The 21998-nt window shown below is 39.7% G+C and overlaps 1 protein-coding gene across 1 annotated transcript; it reads left to right on the top strand.

The window, feature by feature from the left end:
* The first annotated feature begins 5860 nt into the window (after positions 1-5860).
* On the top strand, positions 5861-21158 carry cdh19 (cadherin 19, type 2). Its single transcript, XM_070927738.1, is given in 11 exon segments — positions 5861-6157; positions 6295-6589; positions 7855-7974; positions 9363-9530; positions 10593-10783; positions 12666-12919; positions 14239-14375; positions 16237-16358; positions 16681-16798; positions 18819-19070; positions 20635-21158. Coding segments are annotated over 11 exon segments (2478 nt in total).
* Positions 21159-21998: the final 840 nt, after the last annotated feature.

Below are 21998 nucleotides of genomic sequence, written 5' to 3'. Positions count from 1 at the left end.
TGGTGGTAATTGGAGTGACCACAATTACCAGCAGGGCTGTAGTGGAGGGTAACTGCATGTAAACTTTGTTTGCACCCACCTCTCAAATTGTGAAATAGTGTTTACTCAGGAGCGTACTTTACCCTCTCGCAGTTTCTGTTGTAAATTCAGGCATTCGTCAGTGCATCAGTGCTCCTCTGAAACGTTAAATCCTCATGTCAACAGATTTTTATCAACATTTTTTTTTTATGATGGGTGGAGTTAGCTACGACATTAAGTTAATCCACCATTGCCGCAATTCACACTATTCAAATGAAGACTTTTTATATTTCCAGAGAGTAAGGGGAGGGTTAAAGAGAGGAGACAGAAGTACGGGAGAAACGTAGATGTGATTTGGCTTCTACAAATCCACATCTGTCAGTTTTGTTATTCTCTTATATTGCAAACATCGATCTATAATAAAGGCCATATAGATTGTGTTTGATTCAAGGTTGGTCCATCTTTCCATTCATCACGGCGATAGTGTAGCTGAGGTGAAGTAGCGCTGACTCACCCTTTATTTACCACTACAGCCCTGATTACAAGTCCATGTAAACAACCGGGAGAATGTGGAGAACAAACAACATCCCAAGTGATTTTGCATACTCGGTGTCATGACGGGTCAATTTTTGAATGTGACCATATCAGGACAAGGCGTGCAGGAACAGCATTCTCCCTCGGCTTGAATGTCAAAAAACAGACTGTTGCCTTCCTATCACTAGCAGAAATAGTGGATGAATTACCATCCCCTCAGTGCTCCGGCTCGACTCTAATAAGCGCTGGATTGTTCACAAAAATGGGGAGGAAAAAACAGAGAGGGTGAAAAGATAGAAATCCATTTGTAAGTCTAGGCTGTGACTATTTGCATGGCGATGAAGGCCTTGAGTGTTCTGCAGTGTTCAGATGTGAGTCCCAGACAATAGGGCCTGTGTTTGTTCTTCCCCGGGAAGTTTGAGAAGGGCAGAAAAGGGGCGAGAAGAAGAAGAAAAGGGGAGGTCGTCAGCAGAGGGGATTACGCATTTGAGAACCACGCGCATTCGCTTCTGCTATTGTGGTGACTAAATTGCTTTCCAGTACCAGGGTATTTAGTCAAGCAGATTGTGTTTCTTTGCACCCCGTGATGATCTCTCTTGACGGCGGTTGATGACAAATGGCTTTATAGGACAGCAGCATCACACAAACAGGTGGGTAAGTTGGTGGACGCTATACATCCTATAAGAGCTCAATTGTCAGAAGATGATTAGATGCAATTTTATGTATTATCCTGTGAAGGATGTATAGAGGAATACAAAAAGGTTTTCAACATAAAAGCAGCAGCTGAATGGCTGAACTTCATATATAACTGAATACAATAATTTCTCAACGATCTTCTTGTATTTGCCACAGCAAGAAATCAGTACATTTCTTACACATTTTAAGATGCCTGCTTCTGAAATAACATGTTTTAAATTGCTAAAATAACTTTAAAGTGGATTTAATTTAAAAGTGATGGAGTTGTATGATTATTTTTGTTCACAGAGTTGACCATCTGAGGCCTCTGAATTGATCATCTCAAATGTTTATCTAATTTAAAACACTTTTTTTCAACCCATACTGAGTAACTGACCTCTGTGCACTGGCTTATAGTATTTAGCAACAAAACACGAGCTTTGAGTGCATCCCACCTTTGAAAATTGATGGTAAAAATTTCATATGGAGATTATTCAAAATGTGGCATTATAGATAATTATTTTACAGTTTCCATGACCTTTCTTTAGGTAGGCAATCCATGGCATGTTCTCAGTTAAATAACTTTAATTATTTTGGTCAAAGTATTCAAGGACAGTAAACAGTAATACTCAAATACCCCATCTGTAAGAACATCCTCAGAGCATGAGGAGCATCGTGGATACACAAGTCCGGTTCTTCCTTTGAAATATGCGTATTATGATGATCAGAATGTTGTCTTAGTCTGATATTCCTTGAAACTTGGTGTGAAATGTTTGTCACAAACTTCTTTTCATCACTGTAATTAAGTCTTTATAGATAATTGCCTGTAGTTTAAATCCACTTGCCACTTATTCTTCTTATTCTTTAGCAATAATTATGGCTGCATCAGGTAATTATTTTTAAATGAAAAAGAAAGGAAACAAATAGCAGGATATAGTTCTATCGCCGATGAACGTCAGTGGAAGTTCGTGACACTTTGCTAAACGGTAATGATTTCCACTTGTGCACATAATAAAATCAAACAAATTACTTACTTGAAGATACATGATGGCTTGAAATTCCCCTGTTGTTCCAGCTCAGTCTCTGGACTCATTTGAGGTCCTGATTTAGGAAACATAAGCTACATGTCAGTGTTATTGTTTTACGGAGCTGAACAGTAAACAACAAGTCCCATGAAAGGGTCCCAAATGACCAATTAAGGACATTTTGTCTTGGAAGGGTGATCTTAAAGAAGCCAGGCTTAACAGATGGATTTTTTTTCCTTAAGATTGCAAGATTGTGGATAAATGAGAGGTCTGAGTCTATCTATAGATTAATTGTCATGTTTTTAGCCTTACATACATTCATATCCATCACATTTTTCCATTTCCTTTTTTAATTATCATACATAAGCCCTAGTTGGAAGATTGATGCATGAAAAACAACATAATTAAAGCTCATACACAGCTAGCATTGCTTAGCAGTTAGCGTCAGCTGTGCATATTGATATTGATGTGTCATCCACAATGTCAAGTAGAAGCTGCTTTTTCTTTATTGCTACATTTCAGCATTTGCGTTGGCACATTAGACACATTTTAACAGCATCCTGGAACCATTTCTACAACAGAGCGAACATTTTATTAGCTAGAGCACATCACCATGTAGGAAAATAATGTGACGGTCTCAGCGCATCTAGTGCTTAACATTGTGAGACTGCAGCTCGTTGTCATTCTGTCATGTGGTAGAGTAGCATACTGTACATACAGGCTACAGGGGGTCTGCTGGAAATGGGAGGAAGGCCTATTAGAGGTAATGAATGGCTGTCAACCACAGGGCACTCTGCATGTACTGCATGTCATGTAGAAATGAGAATTTCTTTTGAAAGGAGAAAATTGACCAGTTCGGTGGTATTTCTTCATATTTTTGGTTTCTCTTGATGCTTATCATGATAAATGATAATGTATGGATTTGTACTATAAAAGGCTTATATGGAGCGGCTCTATCACTATATCTGATACTTACATCAGGCAGGGTCATCATTATTATCAAGCAATATCAAGATAGCTGTCACACACAGGCATGTGTTTTAGTTGCTCCCTAATACCTTTTTTACAGACCTGGAGCTGGGAGGGTTTTTTTTTTTTTTGGCTTACCCATTATTTTCCCAGAATTTCATCACTTATTTCTTGTTAAATTGGCACCTAAACATCTGTTGACCTGTGCACTATTCCAGCCACATCAGTCTGGAAAAGGCTGGATACCCCCAGGAAGATTTTTTAAGTAGACTCCTTGGCATGTTGGCAGTTGCTCAGAGTAACATCATTGAGGGCTGGTGTCTAGTTTTGGCGTTCACTTTGGGCGCGTGCTTGGCAGCCCCATGAAAGACCATAACACCTCTCACGATTCACTGGCCACTAATTGTAATGTCAGTCCGCAACGCTCGGAGATATGAATACGGCTCGTAAAGACATACATAAGCGCAAACACATACTCTCATTCACATTCTGTATTGAAATTGAATTTCACAAATAAAAGCCTGCATCAGTAATTGATTTTACCAGCTCATTACAAATGGGTCTTGACAGCTAATTTAGTTTTACAAGATTAAACATGAACATTATGAGCTGTTAAAGCATTAATACTGCAACTAACTGCTGAAACAATTTCCTGCTGTATACTCTATATTTTACATTTCCGCCAGGACCACCCATGCTAAAAATGCATGCACTTGTGTTCCTGTGCAGCACTTAGGATTAAAGCGTCCACATTGTGGGACTGTATATGTTATGTGCTGATATTACAGTGTCAAAAAACTATTAAAATGGTTTCGAATTATGGCTGTTGTGACTTCTAGCCCTTAATAATAATAACAACGGATCCCACTGAGTGCTGATGTATGGTTTGCTGCTTGACTGGAGAGCAGTAAAGATGGGTTCAGGGTCTCATGTCTAGACAAATAATTTGTGTTTCATATACTGCAGAGACTTAAAAAAATATATATACTGTTAACATATTCTCATTTCATGGAGAAATTGAGAAATTGATAAGTTACTGAGAGAAAAGAAGAGGTTGCCAAGTCAAACAACCTGGACACCAGTGACCACCCTTGGTAACACAGGATGACAAAGCTGTGATGTGATATTTAGGTCTTCTCTTCTATCTTTGACAGGGACATGTTTGCACAAAGCTGACAGCGGATGGTTATTGTTGCTCGTAGAAAGACAGTGAAAAAGACACCACAGTTAATCCATGTAAATAAAGGAAGCGGATGAATTTGTTGAAGTTAAAGCCTGTTAACTTTGGCAGGGTTGTCAGTTCAAGATGTTGTATTTGTGTTGTCCTTACTAATTTGCTGTCTTGTCTGACTTTCATTGTCCTTACACTCTTGACCCTGATCTTGGTGCACATTATAATTGGTGCATCGATTCGACTCATAGTTTGTCAGAGGCATGTGTGTCTCTGTTTTCCATGTCTGGGGAGACATTGATCTAATTAGAAGTCTTCATTAGTCAGCTGCAGAGTGCACTGTCATGCTTAAGGAATGATGTTCAGGCCCTGCTCCCCCCCTCCCCTGAAACACAATACAGGGCCTTGTCTGAATTCAAAACAGAGGGCTGTTTTCAGGCGCCTGCAGGATGCAAGACAAAAAAAAAAGGAGAGCTCGGACAAAGGGTTTGTCTTTCTCTTCTAAAATGCAATTTTGCTCTGGCTTTCTTGCTTGAATTTGAAATATCTGAGTTGTTGTTGTGCACTGGATTTGACTTAACTCTTTAGACAGACAAAAAAAAACAATCATGTCATCGTAAAGCTCATATTGAACAGTGGTTCTCAACCATTAAAGTCAGACCAACTCCCACAGCCCTATCAACACAACCTGTCATGTTAATAACACTATTAATTATATAAACGTGGAAGAAGTTAGTTAACACTTGCAGTGGTTGAAGCTGCAACCTTAACTATTTCAACCATTTATCATAAGAAATAGTTAGCGACTAGTTAGTGATGGATAAATGAAATAATGAACAAAAGTTTACTTTTAGCTAACTAAAAACAGATTATACATACTATTTCAACCATTTATCCAATACTCTTAGCTAACGTTAACAATTTCAACAGTTTAACTTACGTGTTCAGGTATTTTTCAAAAGTTCACTACTTTCAGGTAACTGGTTTTCTGCACTCGTTTTCACACACTCTCAATCGCAGTGTGTTTGCTGTTAACTCATATTGGCTATGTTTTTTTAAATCAAATTGTAATGTCTATGTTTTCCAATCAGTTGAGCTACTCTACTTTACACGTACCCCCAACTGCAGAAATACCCCCTTAGGTACAAGTACGACTGGTAATAAATTTATGTACAGCATTTGTCTATCATATACTTAAAATTCACTTTTAATTTTAGATAGATATACACAGACATCAAATGTAGCTTTGTAATTTAAAAGAATATCAAATACTTCACATATGTGTCTATGGCTTTGTGAAATTACACTGTGCAACATTTTGCAATCTCTGTGCACTGCTGGAAATTTCTCACTGCAGCCATTAATTAAATTGTTAACTTTTATTTCAGAGACATGAGCATGCATACAAACCACAACATAACAAGATGGGATACAGCACTGCCGGGATCATGAATTACTGTGCTGTTGAATGAAGAATTGGTAGCACTGGACCAGTGATACCTCTGTCCTCTGTCCGCTAACCATGGGATGTGCAGAAGAAATGCACGGATGGACAGTAAAAATGAGCATGGCGAGTGTTTTGGCCATGGTGGTCTTTTCTATGATTCCTGGAGGTGTGCTGAGCGATATGAGTGGTACTCAGGGTCTGGAAGCCCAACAATTGGCCCAGGGGTCCAATCATCTGCACCATCGCCTGAAGAGAGACTGGATCTGGAAACAGATGTTTGTCCTCGAGGAAGATCCCACTCCTCGCGTTATTGGCCAGGTACCGCTTCAGATTGAATGTCCTCCATGTCCTTGATACGGTACTTCCCTTTGAAAATGCATGTTTTCTGGTTTACCTCTGATAAAAATGGTTTTTAAAAAAATCAAGCTTTCACATGCGCCCTCCTCTTTTTGTAGCTCAAATCTGACTCTGACCGAGGCGAGTTTTCCATCAAGTACATATTATCAGGAGAAGGCGCTGGAGATGTGTTTGAGATAGATGAGTATTCTGGTGAGATCCGGACTCTGAAGAAGCTCGACCGCGAGGAAAAGGCCTTCTACGTCCTTCAAGCCCAGGCTATCAACAGGAGGTCTAATGAACCAGAGGAACCCCAGTCAGAGTTCATCATCAAGGTGCAGGACATCAATGACAATGTCCCCCAGTTCCAGAACGAACCGTATGTGTCCAGCATCCCTGAGATGTGTCCAATTGGTATGTTATAGAAAGACAAGGCACCCTTTAACAGTAAGAGTTGAAAGTACATGCATGCAGAATGAAATTTAAAGGGAAGGTTCACGAAAATACCAAAAACAAAACAAACTATTTTGTCACTTATCTCAAAAGGGAGTTTCATCTGCTCAGGCTTTGAAATACTTGTGTCTTAAGATTTGTGCCACCGCTGCCAATGCAATTTAATTTAATTCGATCCCCTCATCTAACTCTTGGCAAGAACGGGAATATCCCAAAATGTCAGACAATCCCGTAACGCTGTGACTGTGAGCAAGCTAGCATGCTGATATTAGCCTTTAGCTCAAATCACAGCTGTGTCCAAGTACAGCCTCTAAGAGATGCTAGTATGGCTTAGACTTTTAGTTTTGTTTACGAATAAAAGTTCTATTGAACAGATAAAAGCTTGGCTTTATTGTTTCTAAGGATATACTTTTGAATTATCTTAAATCTTAACTGAATACGATGAACAAAAGGTTATATGAATGCCTGTCATCTGTCCCCATTCAGGAAGTTAAAAGTATTGGATTCTGAATCATAGCTTGGATGCCTTTATGGATACATTTCTTAAATAATGTTATTATAACCACTGCCCTTTCATACCACAAACATTACCATTTCAATTTATATGTAATCTGCTTTTGCAGCATAATATCTCACTCGTAATAAATCATAATGCATTGGACTCGGAGAGAGAAAGTGAGAGGGGAAGGTTGGAGTGCGGACCACTGAAAATAAGAACTGCTGCGGTAAATCCCTGCCTGTGAGAAAGAAAGAGTGCTCTCTGGGAAAAAAAGAACGAGATAAACAAGAGGGGAGCGAAAGATACTGTAGAAAGCAAGGTGAGGGGAAGGATATGGTCAGCGGAGAAAAGGGTAGTAAGTGTGAAAGATAGAGCGGTGAAACTGAGTGTGAAGTGCGAAGGAGAGAAAATGAGGGGCAGGTGGACAGTGAGAGAGATGTCGCTATAGGGCTGGAGAGGCTGTCACACACACCTGCACAGCCTGACTGAGTTTTGAAAGGCCAACGCTGCTCCCCACCCCCACCTCCCCAACCCTCGCCCCTTTGTCAACATCCCTCCTCTAACCCTTCCTCAACCCCACCCCCCTTCTCTCTTCCATTTCCACTGCTCCCCCTCTGAGCCAGACAGACAGACCCTGTGGGACTGTGGCATAATCACTTTATTTCCCCGTCGACTGGAACTGCTGCCTGAGCTAACTCTGACTGCGTGATGCGCCTCCCCCCCACAGGGACCACGGTGGCCCAGGTGACAGCCACAGATGCTGATGATCCCATGTTCAGAAACAACGCCAAGCTCATCTACTCCATCCTGCAGGGGGAGCCCTACTTCTCCGTGGAGCCAAAGACAGGTACCACTGACAGACTGACAGGGAACTGTCCTTTAGTGGTAATCAATCAAGGCGGCACAGATCTCTCAAGAGCCACAGATTTGGGCTTTTGGGGAGGCGCACTCAAGATTTGGCTCTGCAGAAATAATGTTTAACTTAATAACAAGTGGGCTGAAAAAAGACAGAAGGGCAAAGATGTTTCCAATTGCTGTTGAGACAAGAAACGTCTTTGGCTTTGTCTTTGGGCTTTGTCCCTCCAGTCCTAGTCACTTTTGACAAGTCAGACACTATTTCTCACTTTGAGTGTTGTATAAATTCCCCTGGCAACTTTATCTCTTAAAACAACTGTTCACAGATTTAGCTACACTTTTAGACCATTGGGAAAAATATTTACACCCTGAAAGTGGTTCAACTGATGCCATTGCATGTACATTTACACTATTTAATTGTGTAATTCAGAGGTCAGCTGCAGCACTTCCCACACACATTGTTGCCCTGAACTGTGAAGAGTTGGGGGAGGGCATTATTGACGTCAGAAAGTTGTTTAAAAACAAATTAATGCAATATGTAAAAGGGCAAAACTGACTTTTTAGGGAAACAATTGTTAGTTTTCATTGAGGAGTGGGCAGCAGTTCACTCCAAAGCACTAAGTTGTAGTTTTGCTCATGGCTTCAGTTAACCTAAGATTGGAGATTTACTCTGTTTCAGTTTGAGTAACGTTTGCTAAAAACTACAGTGCCCAGGAATGATTTCATCTTTTTTTTTTTATTAAACTATATATTTGTGACCTCTTTGTCATTTTTCAGTAGCAATAAATGGATTTTAGACTGACAGACATGAAAGTATTGAAAGACATACTAACAAATTGTTGGTTTTGGACTTTTTAAGGACAAAAAGAAAAATACTGAACGTCAGACGTGTTCACAATACAACACTTAGAGGACTAGATATTGTGGTTAGCAAATGGCTGCTGAAAAGCTTATGTCATCTAAATACAAGATTAGATGAGTGGTTGAAATGATGACTTCCAAGACAAAAATAGCATTTACATTTGCCAGGTCCATCTAATTCTCTTGATTCAAAATGTTCTTCTGCTTACTGTTGCCCACAGCCTCTGCTTTGGCCAGACAGAGGAAGCATTAAGTCATCTGAAAGCCCTCTTAATATTTCTTTGTGTGTTGTTAAATATTGCAGAAGTTTATTGTGCTGCAGTCTTACTGTACATGGTGCGCAGAGCTCTCTGAAAGACCCCTTGAGGCAAAGTTTGTTTAGACATTTGGTAAAAAAAAAAAAAAAAGACATTTAGTAAAAAGAAAAAGATAGAAAAAGAAAGAAACCACCCACTGATACACTTGATGCTGTCTTATTTAACTCAACTTGCCTCTTGTATGCCTCCTCTGTCTCTGCAGGGATTATTGTAACATCTTGGCCAAACATGGACCGCGAGGCCAGAGAGCAGTACCTGGTGGTGGTGCAAGTGAAGGATATGCTGGGCCTCAGCGGCGGTTACTCCTCCTCCACCACGGTCACCGTCAGCCTGACTGATGTCAACGACAATGGACCCACGTTTCAGCACCGTGAGTCCCTTACAGAGTGTGACTCATAGTGTTGCAAACACCAGGTCATACACACTCTGGGAATCGATGAAAGAGTACAAAGCGTTGCAGACTGCGAGGACGCGTTCAATATTATGCCTAAGAGGTATTTATTTGATCACATTCCTCTGGTTCCGTTGGGTGGCTTGTGCTGCCAGCGCTGCAGTCGGCTGTATGCGCTTCTTGTTATTCACACGGCAGCCAAAATTAAAAGGAGACAGTCGAGGAATGAGAGAGAGAGAGAGAGAGAGATATGGAGAGAGCGAAGGAGACGGGAAAGGTGAGGGGGATGTTCTGTTCGTCTGCGTGTGCATACGTGTCGCCCACTGGATGAATTTAATCATTCACACATGAAAGGACATTTGTCATGACCTTTGGAAACAAACCTAGCCTTCTCAGCGATAAACCTTCCTAAATGAATGCCCAGGCAAGAAATCAATTCTGTAGAAATGAGACAGCAAGGATGATACTTTTAACTATTAACGTCACATTTACATTCATTGCCGGTGCTACTGTATCCCAGGGATTCTGTGTTCAGTCAAAAAGCCTTATAAATATTGTATGGCCACACTTCACTTTGAACTGTGCCCTCTGTTTTGTCACATAATTGCAAATTATTATCAGCAGGGATTTTTTTTTTCCAGGAGCAGCTGGTTGCTGTTGAGTTACTCCCAGTTGTGGCAGCCACCCAAATAGACTCCCTCAAAGACACAATCACATTTTCTCATCTTCTTATTAGAGTTAGGCTGGGATTATGTGGCGTTGCCACAACTTATCTGTGACTCACACAAATTGACCCTCCACCACAATGTTCTCCCTTCTTATCACTTTACACACTAGCAGACTCTTGACTAGCTATTAACAACTTGATGTCAAGTTCTCTAGGCGATGTTTTAGTCAAGAAACTTTTTTCGTTTTTCTCTAAACGTGAGTTATCATGACGCACTGCTAAAGTACCAATTTGGTATCATCCAAATGCTGTATTCTTTTTGATATCCTATTCCAACGTACAACTTCTCATGAATGATTTTTTTGTTTCTTCAGACTTGTATGCCTTTGCCGTTCTTGAAAATGCAGCCGTGGGCACCACAGTGGGCAGGATTATGGCAGAGGATGGAGACATTGGCATCAATGCCAGAATGACCTACAGTCTGGAGGATGACCTGGAGGAAAGCTCCACTTTTATCATCAAAACAGACCCAGTGACGCAGGAGGGAGTGATTCTGCTAGCCAAGGTGAATACATATACAGTGTCTCATGTATGAATTTTGTATAGATATTTTCATATTTAGTTTTTAATCTGATGTTTGAAGGGCAGTAGTGGAGCCAGGAATCATAGTGTGGGTGGGCACAGAGACCATTAGGTTATGAAACAAAAACTAAAGGCAATTATTAGAATCCATGTTAAATTAACATTACAGAGTCCAGCGTCAAAAAAAAAAAAAAAAAAAAAAATCATTACACCTGAGAGAGGACATGGCAACACATCCTGGCACTCCCCAACAACCAGGCAAGCATGCTCACACACAGACAGCTGGCACACACCACAACGGCAACATTAAACCACACAGATACACAGGCAACAAAAGAAAATTAATCACATTTCTTAAGAATTAATGAGCCTACCAGACAGAACTGTGTAGCCGGCCGGCACACCTGGAGGAAATAGTATTATCAACATATACCAGCATAGTCTGGGCCACTATGCACAATAAACTGCTGTTTGCTGGGCTGCAACACAAGAACAGATAATGTAAATATCTTACTTTTGATGATTGCACGTCAGCAGTGAAATTTGCCATTTTTTTCTGACTGACACATTAGAAGAGTGATCACTGTACAGTTTGTTGTGTAGGGTGACAAGGGCCTGTCTTCCTCTGGGGTAACTGTGAACTGTCTAGTGAACCATATGTTCAGCATCCTCCACAGCTGGCGAAAAGCTTTTAATTTTAGGGTTCAATTAGCAGCCACATTTAGCTACTTACTGGCAAACTGGTAGAGAAGCACGAGTCTGTGGGAGCAGGTACTGTATCTTTACCTCACGGTGTTGCTGTATAACAAACTCAAACGCTTATTCGCTTTCTTGCAAAGAGTTAGATGAGAACATTGATACCGCTCTCATGTATATCCGGTAAATATAAAGCAGCTAGCCTACCGCTATCCGAAGGAAACAAAATCCACCTACGTTTGTCTAATCTGTAAAAAGCCGTGGTTTTACGGGGCGCTTTGTGCCGGACTGTTTCTAGGCTGGTTACAAAAAATAAAATAAATAATAAACAGTTACAAAATCCAGAGAATATTGAAAGTGTATTAATTGACTGGAATTCAATCAATCAAATTTGACCTTATGTGTGTACAGAGATTGTATAGAAGTCTATGAGAAAATGAACCTACTTCTCACTTGACTTATTACATTTTCCTCATGACTTTATGGTCTCAGTCTTCTTCAATACAGCGTGATGTTCATTTAGTAAATTATGGTCCCATTTAGAGTAAAATAGACTTGTGATTGACACGTCGTTACCACGGTGGCTACATCCACTTCTTTCATACAGTCTACGGTTAGAAGGCCTGAGCTCTGTGTGTTCAAGTATCACCCAGCGTTTTATTTCTATTAGTTACGAACACTCAACACTGCTTGATGTTAGATAATGTTAGATGATGTTAGATTCTTGGAATTGTGTATCATACTTAATGTTTTCACACATACAGTATGCTGCTCCTATTGTAGCACAGGAGATTTCAATTTAGATGCCGTGATAATGAAATAAAAAAAACATTATTGACTCTGTCTCTGAATCATTTTGGGAACACAGTAATGGTTTGCATGCTGTTTTCTTATTACTAACATCATACTGTTAATCGAAAACACAGCATTATTTAAGTGCGCGCTCACAGCTGGTAGTTTATTGACGTTGACTAAACAATTTTAACATCCAATCTGAGTCCTGTCCTGCTCTCACCGGAATAATCATCTCTCTTAAGTACAAGTTGGCAAAAAACATAACTGAAAAGCTGTTACTCTTTAAGTTGGCTTAATGATGATGAACAAGGGGCTTTCTTCTTATAACAGCCACCGTGTTGATATGAATGAAAAGGTATTTCTTTCCCTCACAGCCTTTGGACTATGAAACTAAAAGACGTTTTGTCATGGCCGCCGAGGCAGTCAACGATCACGTGGACACTCGTTTTCTGACTTTGGAGGAGTTCAGGGACAGGACAACGCTCAAGATTGTTGTGGAGAATGTGGACGAGCCGCCTGTCTTCCTCTCGCGGGTCTACGAGTGGAAAGTTCCTGAAAATGCAGCTGTGGGAACTGAGGTTGGCAGTGTCAGCGCCAGAGACACTGACACAGTCAACAATCCCATCAGGTAATGTGAACAGTCTAAACCAGCAAGAATGGCATCTGCCACCCAACTACCAGCATGATAATGATGAGGTAGATACCCAGGCTGGTGGGGGCGTAACGTCCCTAGACAGCCTGCCCTAGACAGCTTCCTCCACAGGGTGAAAAATCATTCCATTTCAAATAGTGTTACTGGCTTGGTGCATCCATTTTTACCCTTGATCTCTGGATACCCTGTACATGGTCATATTTATCTCATATTACTTTAGTAGGAAATGAGCCCTGCTGAATAAATCATGACGATTTTTTTTTTTATACCTCACAGGCTTTTCCATCTATTGCTGTGGTATTATCACAAAGCGACGTGGCTAGAACGTGGGAATGTAATAAAGCACCATACGAGGTGGCATATGGAATTGAGATTTGCAGTCATTTGCAAGTGGGGCACGTTGCAGAGGAGACAGCAGCAGTACTGGTGTCTGTAGTCCATCTCAGCAGAGCTTAAGAGTGGCAGGTGCTGCATATCATCCTCAGCCTAGCGTCTATTACTGTCCCTTTGGTGACAGTGTCTCATTGATTAATACATTTAGGCTGACATTTTAGGGGTTTCCACAGTTCTACTAAATATGATTAAGTTTGCTTTGGTCAAATTGGCTTATTTTCCATGTCGTTATCAGCAACAAGGCTCACAGAAATGATTCATTACTCTGTGTGTTTTAATTCCTGGTTACCCTAATTCACCATGGTGTTAAAATCACTTAATCACACTAATAACGAGTGCTAAAGGTATGGTGGTGTGAAAGACCTGTGCAATAACAAGCAATTCTGCTTGTCTGGTCTGGATGATAAATGTATGTTTTTTTAAGTTTATTTTTACATGCAGGCCCTAACTTGTCACCCACTATCAGAAAACAAGACACAGGGATGTGTTTTATGTCACCACAGCTGCACCACCTGTAACATTGTGTGGACAGACTATTATTCAATTCCAAGAAGTTTCTCTGTTTCTCTATGTTTACAAGCTTCCCACTCTCCCTGTTTTTAAATATTTCCTCACTTATGACAAATAGAAAAGTTCTGTGGTCAGAGTAGAAATAATATTAAATCAAAATAACTGAAAAAATATACAAAATAGTGTCTATGCCATCTGTGTGAGATGGTTTGTTTTCACAGTGTTGTTGTGTCACACTAGTTTGTGTGTGTACTCCCTTTGTTGGATATCAGTCAACAGATTAAAAAATTGAGCAGTTTGCCTAATTAATCTCCCTGTGGTATCGCAATGTTTTGTTTGCCAGGAAAACAACCTTGCCTGCTAAATGTGTGTCTCCGTGATTTTTCTTCCAGATATTCAATTGACAAAAGGAGTGATACTACAAAAGCTTTCAAAATAGACCCAAACAATGGAACTATAACTGTCGCTAAAGCTTTGGACCGAGAGGCTTCAAACTGGCACAATGTAACTGTTGAAGCCAAGGAAACAAGTAAGGATAATTTCATGTCTTGCACTATACTGTCTTGCTGATATGGCCAACTTACAGCATGTACCATTTCTCATTCATGAAACCTGTCCAGAAGATATTCACAGCAATGTGTTGATGACAAATATTTGTCTAGAGCAGTGATTCCCAACCAGACAGTTGCCAGAGGTTACATCTAAAGATTGTGCAGTAACTTAATAGATGAAATTCGATAAAGGAAAAATAAATCCAAATTGAGTCAGCTTTAACACCTGAACAATACGTGTTGCGATTGAGAGTGCCTGAAAACTAGTTAGCAAGCCAGAAGTCAGCTAAAAGAAATGGAAATGGTTGAAATAGATTTCAAAAGTAATGAATACCCTGTTGGAATAGTTTGCTAAAAGTTATGAATTAACGGGTGACGTAGTTAGCTAAAAGTAATAAATAAACTGGTGAAATAGTGAGCTAAAAGTAATGTATAAACTGGTGAAATGGTTAGCTAAAAGTTATAAATAAACTGGTGAAACAGTGAGCTAAAAGTAATGTGTAAACTGGTGAAATAGTTAGCTAAAAGTAATGTATAAACTGGTGAAATAGTTAGCTAAAAGTAATGTATAAACTGGTGAAATAGTTGGCTAAAAGTCATGGATAAACTGGTGAAATAGTGAGCTAAAAGTAATGTATAAACTGGTGAAATAGTTGGCTAAAAGTAATAAATAAACTGGTGAAATTGTTAGCTAAAAGTAATGTATAAACTGGTGAAATAGTTGGCTAAAAGTCATGGATAAACTGGTGAAATAGTTAGCTAAAAGTAATGTATAAACTGATGAAATAGCTAAAAGTAATGTATAAACTGATGAAATAGTTAGCTAAAAGTCATGGATAAACTGGTGAAATAGTTAGCTAAAAGTAATGTATAAACTGGTGAAATAGTTAGCTAAAAGTCATGGATAAACTGGTGAAATAGTTAGCTAAAAGTAATGTGTAAACTGGTGAAATAGTTAGCTAAAAGTCATGGATAAACTGGTGAAATAGTTAGCTAAACGTAATAAATAAACTGGTGAAATAGTTAGCTAAAAGTTATGGATAAACTGGTGAAATAGCTAAAAGTAATGTATAAACTGGTGAAATAGTTAGCTAAAAGTCATGGATAAACTGGTGAAATAGCTAAAAGTAATGTATAAACTGGTGAAATAGTTAGCTAAAAGTATTGTATAAACTGGTGAAATAGTTGGCTAAAAGTCATGGATAGACTGGTGAAATAGTGAGCTAAAAGTAATGTATAAACTGGTGAAATAGTTAGCTAAAAGTAATAAATAAACTGGTGAAACAGTGAGCTAAAAGTAATGTGTAAACTGGTGAAATAGTTAGCTAAAAGTAATGTGTAAACTGGTGAAATAGTTAGCTAAAAGTAATAAATAAGCTGGTGAAATAGTTAGCTAAAAGTAATGTATAAACTGATTAAATCGTTAGCTAAAAGTCATGGATAAATAGTTGAAATGTCTTCAGCCATCCCAATGGGTAATGCTAACAATGTGAAATTTCATATAATTAAAAGTGCTAAATAACATCCAGTTTCAAATTAATAGTTGGTGTTGTTAAAGGGGTATATGAGTTAATTTGACAGGGCTTTGGAGATAAAAGTTGGGAACCACTGGTCTAGAATGATACAAACCCTTAAATTTCCATAGAAACATTCACTTTTTTTTTTACTGTTTTTTACTGTTCAGTCTGTCTTAGTTTGGAGAAAGTTTTTTTTCCAGTCGTGTTTCAAGTAGAAGAAACATTTATCAGTCTTAAGTATTATTTTGACAGAGCTTTTACAAAGCATTTATGATACATGCACCCAGTGGACTCCAGCAAATGTCTATCTTCACTACTGCAGCGCAGAACCATTTATCCTCCTCTGTGATGGTGTTCATCAAAGTGCTGGACATAAACGACAATGTGCCAAGGCTTGCAAGAGATTACCAGCCATACATCTGTGAGGGAACGCAGGCGGGAGAAGTATGTATACTGATGTTCATGATTTACTATATAACAGTGTGGCAATGAGAATTTCCAGTAGCGCATTGTATTGTATTGCATCAAAACATCTCTATTATTCTGTACATTTTTTTAAACATTGAAGGACACACTGTGAACCGTTTAACTATTGTAGCACAAGAACACATACATGCCATAACAATGTCAGCTGCTGAATGAGATTCTGAGAATTCTGAAATTCATAATTTTGAGAAAGGAAATACAAAGGCTTCCTCTGGAAATCAATTGTGTAGCAGCCCTTGTGTTGCTCATGTCCTCAGTAATGTGTCTTTGTGTCTCTCAGCTCATTCAGCTGCTCAGTGCTGTGGATCCGGATGACCCTGTGGAGGGTCACCACTTCTACTTCTCTATGGTCCCTGAGAAGCACATCAATCCAAACTTCACTATCAGAGATTATCAAGGTTACAGTCAATTAGATAATTAGCACACACGATACCTCTGCAGCTTTACATTTACTGGTCTTCCTAATCCCATTGTGTATAGCAGCTTTGTCATGTACACTATCAAAACGGAGATATCTTCTTTTACATATTCTAAGCTTTTTTTGGGCTTAAAGGAAAAGTTCAACAATTTGGGAAATACACATATGAGTTAGAAGATACCACTCCCGTGTCTGTACAGCTAATATGAAGTGTGTATTAGTTAGCTTAGCTTAATACAAAGATGGAAACATCTAGCTTGGCTCAAAATTTGCCTGATAGCAGCTCACGGCAGCTAAAGCTCACTCATTACAAATTATATCTCGTTTGTTTAATCCGTACAAAAACTAAAGAGTAAAAATTACAAAGTATTGTAGGGTTTAGTGCCGTACTATTTCTTGGATGGGCGCAGCAACTCCACTGGTTGAGTTTCCACTGGTTGCCTAGCAACCTCTTGACGACGACAAGACTTCACAGCTTTTCATTTTTGCACTTCTGAGAGTTGGACACTAATAGGACACAACGTGTTGGTTAGTGATCTTTTGAGGTGCTGCAGGCAGATTTCTTTTGCCTTTGGACTGAGCCAGTCTAGCTGTTTCACCCTGTTTCCACTCTTTGTGCTAAGCTAAGCTAACAGGCTGCTAGCTTCATATTCACTGTAGCATACACTCATGAGAGTGCTATCGACCTTCTCATTTAGCTCTCGGCAAGAAAGTGAATAAGCGTATTTCCCAAAATGTCAAAACTCACATGTCTTATTTATTTAATATTTTAGAGCAGAGTTCTAGATGTGAATCTGAATATACAAATAAGAGATAAAAAAGACTACTGGCGATGATGATGACAAATCTTTGAGATGCTCTACAGACAGTGAATGATAAAACTACTGCTAGGAAGCTTTCACAGGTCTTTTTGTCGTTGCTGATTTGACAGCGATATTGATTCAACAGCAGATTCAGTCACACATTCACTGTCAGTGGAACAACTCCTAAAGTAGGCAGCTGTTTTTTGTCCAAATTCAATGAAAAAGCAGATTTTAAATGTGATTTTTCCCTTAAGTGCAATGAGCCAGTTGCTGAATAACTCTGTACTGTTGCTCTGAGACCCTCAGCATTAATTGTATTATATTGCATTATACTATTGTACTTCTTGCACCAAGAAATTTCGTCTTGCAAATTACTGATATTTTCAGTTTGGAGCTTTTCAGCTGTGGGGCAAAAATTAATGCATGAAACAAGATGAAGCCATACTTAAAAGTCCCATTTGATGGCTGGAATAATGATGGTGAGCTGCGGCTAAACCACAACCTGTATGAGCAGAGGTATAACTGTGTGACAAAATGAATGGATATTTTTATGATTACAAGAATTTGAATTTAAATTAACACTATGTACCTGAAAGTGTTCTGCCACATTTTGGAATGAAATCCTTCAGTAGGTTGTAGTTTTTGTGGCTGACAGCCTCTCAAGTAAGTACATTGAAAGACTGTTTGCCTTGTAGTCACTGGGCAGTCAATCCTTTTTCAAAGTTTATAATGAAAATGGGCACTAAAAATCAAACAAGCAGTGTTAAAGTGTGCACCAGAGCGATGTTTGAATGAAATGTATGCAGGTGCAGTGCAAGCACAGCAGCCCAGTCAGCAACCAGGAAATGAATAACAAATCAAGAAGGAGCACATTTAATAAAACACATTTCAATATGCCACAAGTCATATTTGACTCCCAAAAGGTTATTTGTTAAGTTCCTTGATTAAGTCTTAGGGGTGAACCCAAAACTGAAACTGATTTTCCAAATTTACTTTTGTACACACTGAAAATTAGATTTGACAAGGTGCTCGGGTCTTTCAGAGAGCTTAGATTGTATTTTAAATCACATTACGTGTGTCAGTTCACTTGTTATTCAGCTTTGAATTCCCCCAAAATAACAGCACTCACAGTGGAGGCGGTACTCATGTTTTTTTGAAGCATACTGAAAAGTGCACCTCTCTTGACTTCATTTTTAGACAATACAGCCGGCATCGTGGCACGCAGGAGTACTTTTACCCGCAAGGATCGAACTCAGTACCTCTTGCCTGTTGTGGTGACAGATAGTGGCTCTCCAGCTCTCTCCAGCACCAGCACTTTGACCATCAATGTGTGCAGCTGCCAGCCTGCAGGCCATTGTCCCACAGGGGGAGTGGAGGCCCTCGCCATGTCAATGGGGGTCAGCCTGCAAACCTTGTTAGGGCTTCTGGTCTGCCTGGTCATACTCACAGGTGAGAGAGCATGATCTTACCTTGTATTCACATCCCGCCTCAGTCCAGAATATCAAACTATGATGTTGCATATAAAGGAATACACTTGATTTTTATGGAGCTTGGTCTCTTGAAAGTCTGGCATCAAAATCATCTCTGAGTCTGTCTTAAAAAAATAAAGAAAAAAGAAAAACTAAGGCTGCATGATTAGTTCATTTAAATGCTATATCAGCTATATTTTTGAGTTGTCTGATAACTTTTTATATAATTTTGTCAGTAATAACGTACTTTTAGAAGGAGAGAATCTTTCTTTCTGTATCTTTCCATAGCCAGAGCTCCATCCTTCAGACCCTTAAGACCTTCGTATGGTCGGGAGCAATCCAAGTGTAAACACAGCAGGCAGCTGATATACTTTAAGCCAGTAACATGACACTAGGGAGAGGAATCACAAAGTATTCACAGAAAATCATCCAGATGTGCTGTTTCTGGAGTTTGGCATCTTCACACTTCATTCAAACAGCCAATAAGATACCCAAACATCTTGTTCTGCCAGTTTTTTTGGCAAGAGTTTCTCCAAATCTCAGTGAGATTGACAAGACAGACGTCTGGCTAAACAAGATTACTCTTTCTGAGAGGCATGTCGCGAATGCAGTTTGATTTGTTTACACAGGAAGAGTGAAGTGTACTAGAGAGCTGATTGTTTTTACTCTGTGGCTTCACAAAGGGTTTCACTAATGATGTGGACTGAGATTTTCAGAAGACAGAAAACATTGACAAGTTTGAATAATGCTAGACATCTATGATTACTTACCCTGAAGTCATTAGATATTAAGGTGACCAAGGATCAAACTCCCAAAAAGTCAGTGTATTCCTTTAGGAAATTGGTAATTAGAGAGCTTATGAAACAATCTCACTGATATTATGTCATAAAAAAGTCATTCTTTTTCAGCAGATCTGTTGAGCTAGAGCATTTCCACCTCACATCATTTTGGCAAGTATATAAATGTGTGTTAAACAGCAGGATTTTTCATTAACAAATTTGCACTTTCATTTGAATCCCCTTTTTAAAACTCACCAGCGTGCTCTTAACACACACTTTTAAAATGCTGAAAGCTTGCAGAGCAATGATGTCAGGTAATGAGCGTATTGGTTGCAATACATCAGTAGCAATGCCACCCAGGGACATTGATGGGTTTGCATAGTGAAGAGCTTTATTATGACCTCGGCTGCTTTGTGTCCTCCCCGTTTCCATCACATGAAAGATTAATGACAATACCTGCTATGCTAACATTCTGTCGGATGGTGAAAACACCGCAGAAGAAATAAACGCTCCTTTCGCATTCTGTGTGACATGGAGCAAATAAGATAATTATTTCTTTATGCGTGAACTGAAGTTAAAAAAAAAATATTTATTGCTTAATTTTGCATCCACAAATTACAGAAAAACAAATCTGGCTTCTATTGTTTTCGGTGCACTTGTGCATTTCGTGTGCATGCTTCATCAGACACCCTCGATGTTTTTTTCTCGCTAAGCTCATGCCCTGGTGTTTGACTGTAATGGTCTCCCACTGTGTTGTGTCTCCAGTGCTGTCAATTCTAATGCTGATGGTGAGGAGACACAGGCGGAAGCAGCAGGAGGGACTGGAGTTGGAGGTGAAAGAGCTGGAGCTGCCTGAGATGGTGTCGCAGAAGGTGCTGTATTACGGAGAACCAGGGGGTGGGGGAGCAGATATGGATTTCTGCCAGCCTGTCATCCCACTGCGCCCCCACCCCAGGAGGAGGGAGAGGAGGCTGCGTAGGGAGGACGTCAGGGCCAGCATACGAATGTCCCTTCGGGAGTCCCACCTCATCGGGCCTGACGACGAGGTCTTTAGGCAGTTTATTCTGGACAGGCTGGCAGAGGCTGATCAGGATCCTTATGTTCCCCCATTCGACTGCCTAAGAACCTATGCATATGAAGGCTCAGGGTCTCCCACAGGGTCCCTGAGCTCACTGGAGTCATCTTCTTCAGAGATTGGACCTGAGCAACCTGTTTGTAATCCCAGGCCCTACTTGGTTAGACTTACCCCTTGGTGTGGGGGGGTAGGAGAGGAAGACACCATCTTCTGAGGGGCTCCCTCTTCTTCTTTGTCTTCTTAAATGGCTGTACTTCTAATCTTTACATGGTGGACTAGTTCAGTGCATTTTCAATGAGCACTCATCAATAATAATCAATAATAATAATTTAAAGCCAAGGATATGTGCATTCCCTTTCTTGGCCAGTTAGATGAGATGATTGATACCATTCTCATGTCTGTATGGTAAATATAAAGCTACAGCCAGCAGCTTGTTAGCTTAGCATAGCTTAGCTTAGCATAAAGACTTGAAACAGGGTGAAACAGCTGGCCTGATCCTTTACTTTGGAAGGCTTTAGAGATGCTGGTATGTTGATTTTTGTTACTTTCTTCTTTCTAGCTGTTTCCCTCAGTCTTCAGTCTTCATGCTCAGCTAAGCTAACTGGATGCTGTCTGTAGCGTCATATTTATCGTACAGATCATAATGTGTTCCAGCCATAAGGTTAAGGCATGCAAAACTCCACTTTCTCTTTACTGGTGTGAACTCTTGCATTATTTTATTTACAGCAGGCCACAATGTTTACTGAGTACTGTTTCCTTGCTTCACCCACACTGAGAATTAGTCTATGCCCAGTTGTTGAGGCACAAGTGGGTAAAAGTGGCTTTGGCAGATGTTTGTAACTCACAATCTGAGTAACAAGTAGAAAAAGCATCTTGTGAGAGAGTGGATAAACCAAAAAGGCAAATTACACCATAGAAAAACATTGAAATAGCTGTCATTGACATAATAAATGGGGTTTCTTAAAGAGTGCAACAATGTTATCCATACTTTAATTATTACAGTTATTACAGTGTGACAATATTACTCTGTATAATACCTGCAGTATTACTTACC

Source organism: Enoplosus armatus, chromosome 21, assembly GCF_043641665.1.
Source record: "Enoplosus armatus isolate fEnoArm2 chromosome 21, fEnoArm2.hap1, whole genome shotgun sequence".
NCBI classification, from domain to species: Eukaryota; Metazoa; Chordata; class Actinopteri; order Centrarchiformes; family Enoplosidae; genus Enoplosus; species Enoplosus armatus.
Note: the sequence above shows the minus strand (reverse complement) of the source record. Positions and strands in the feature narration are given on the sequence as shown.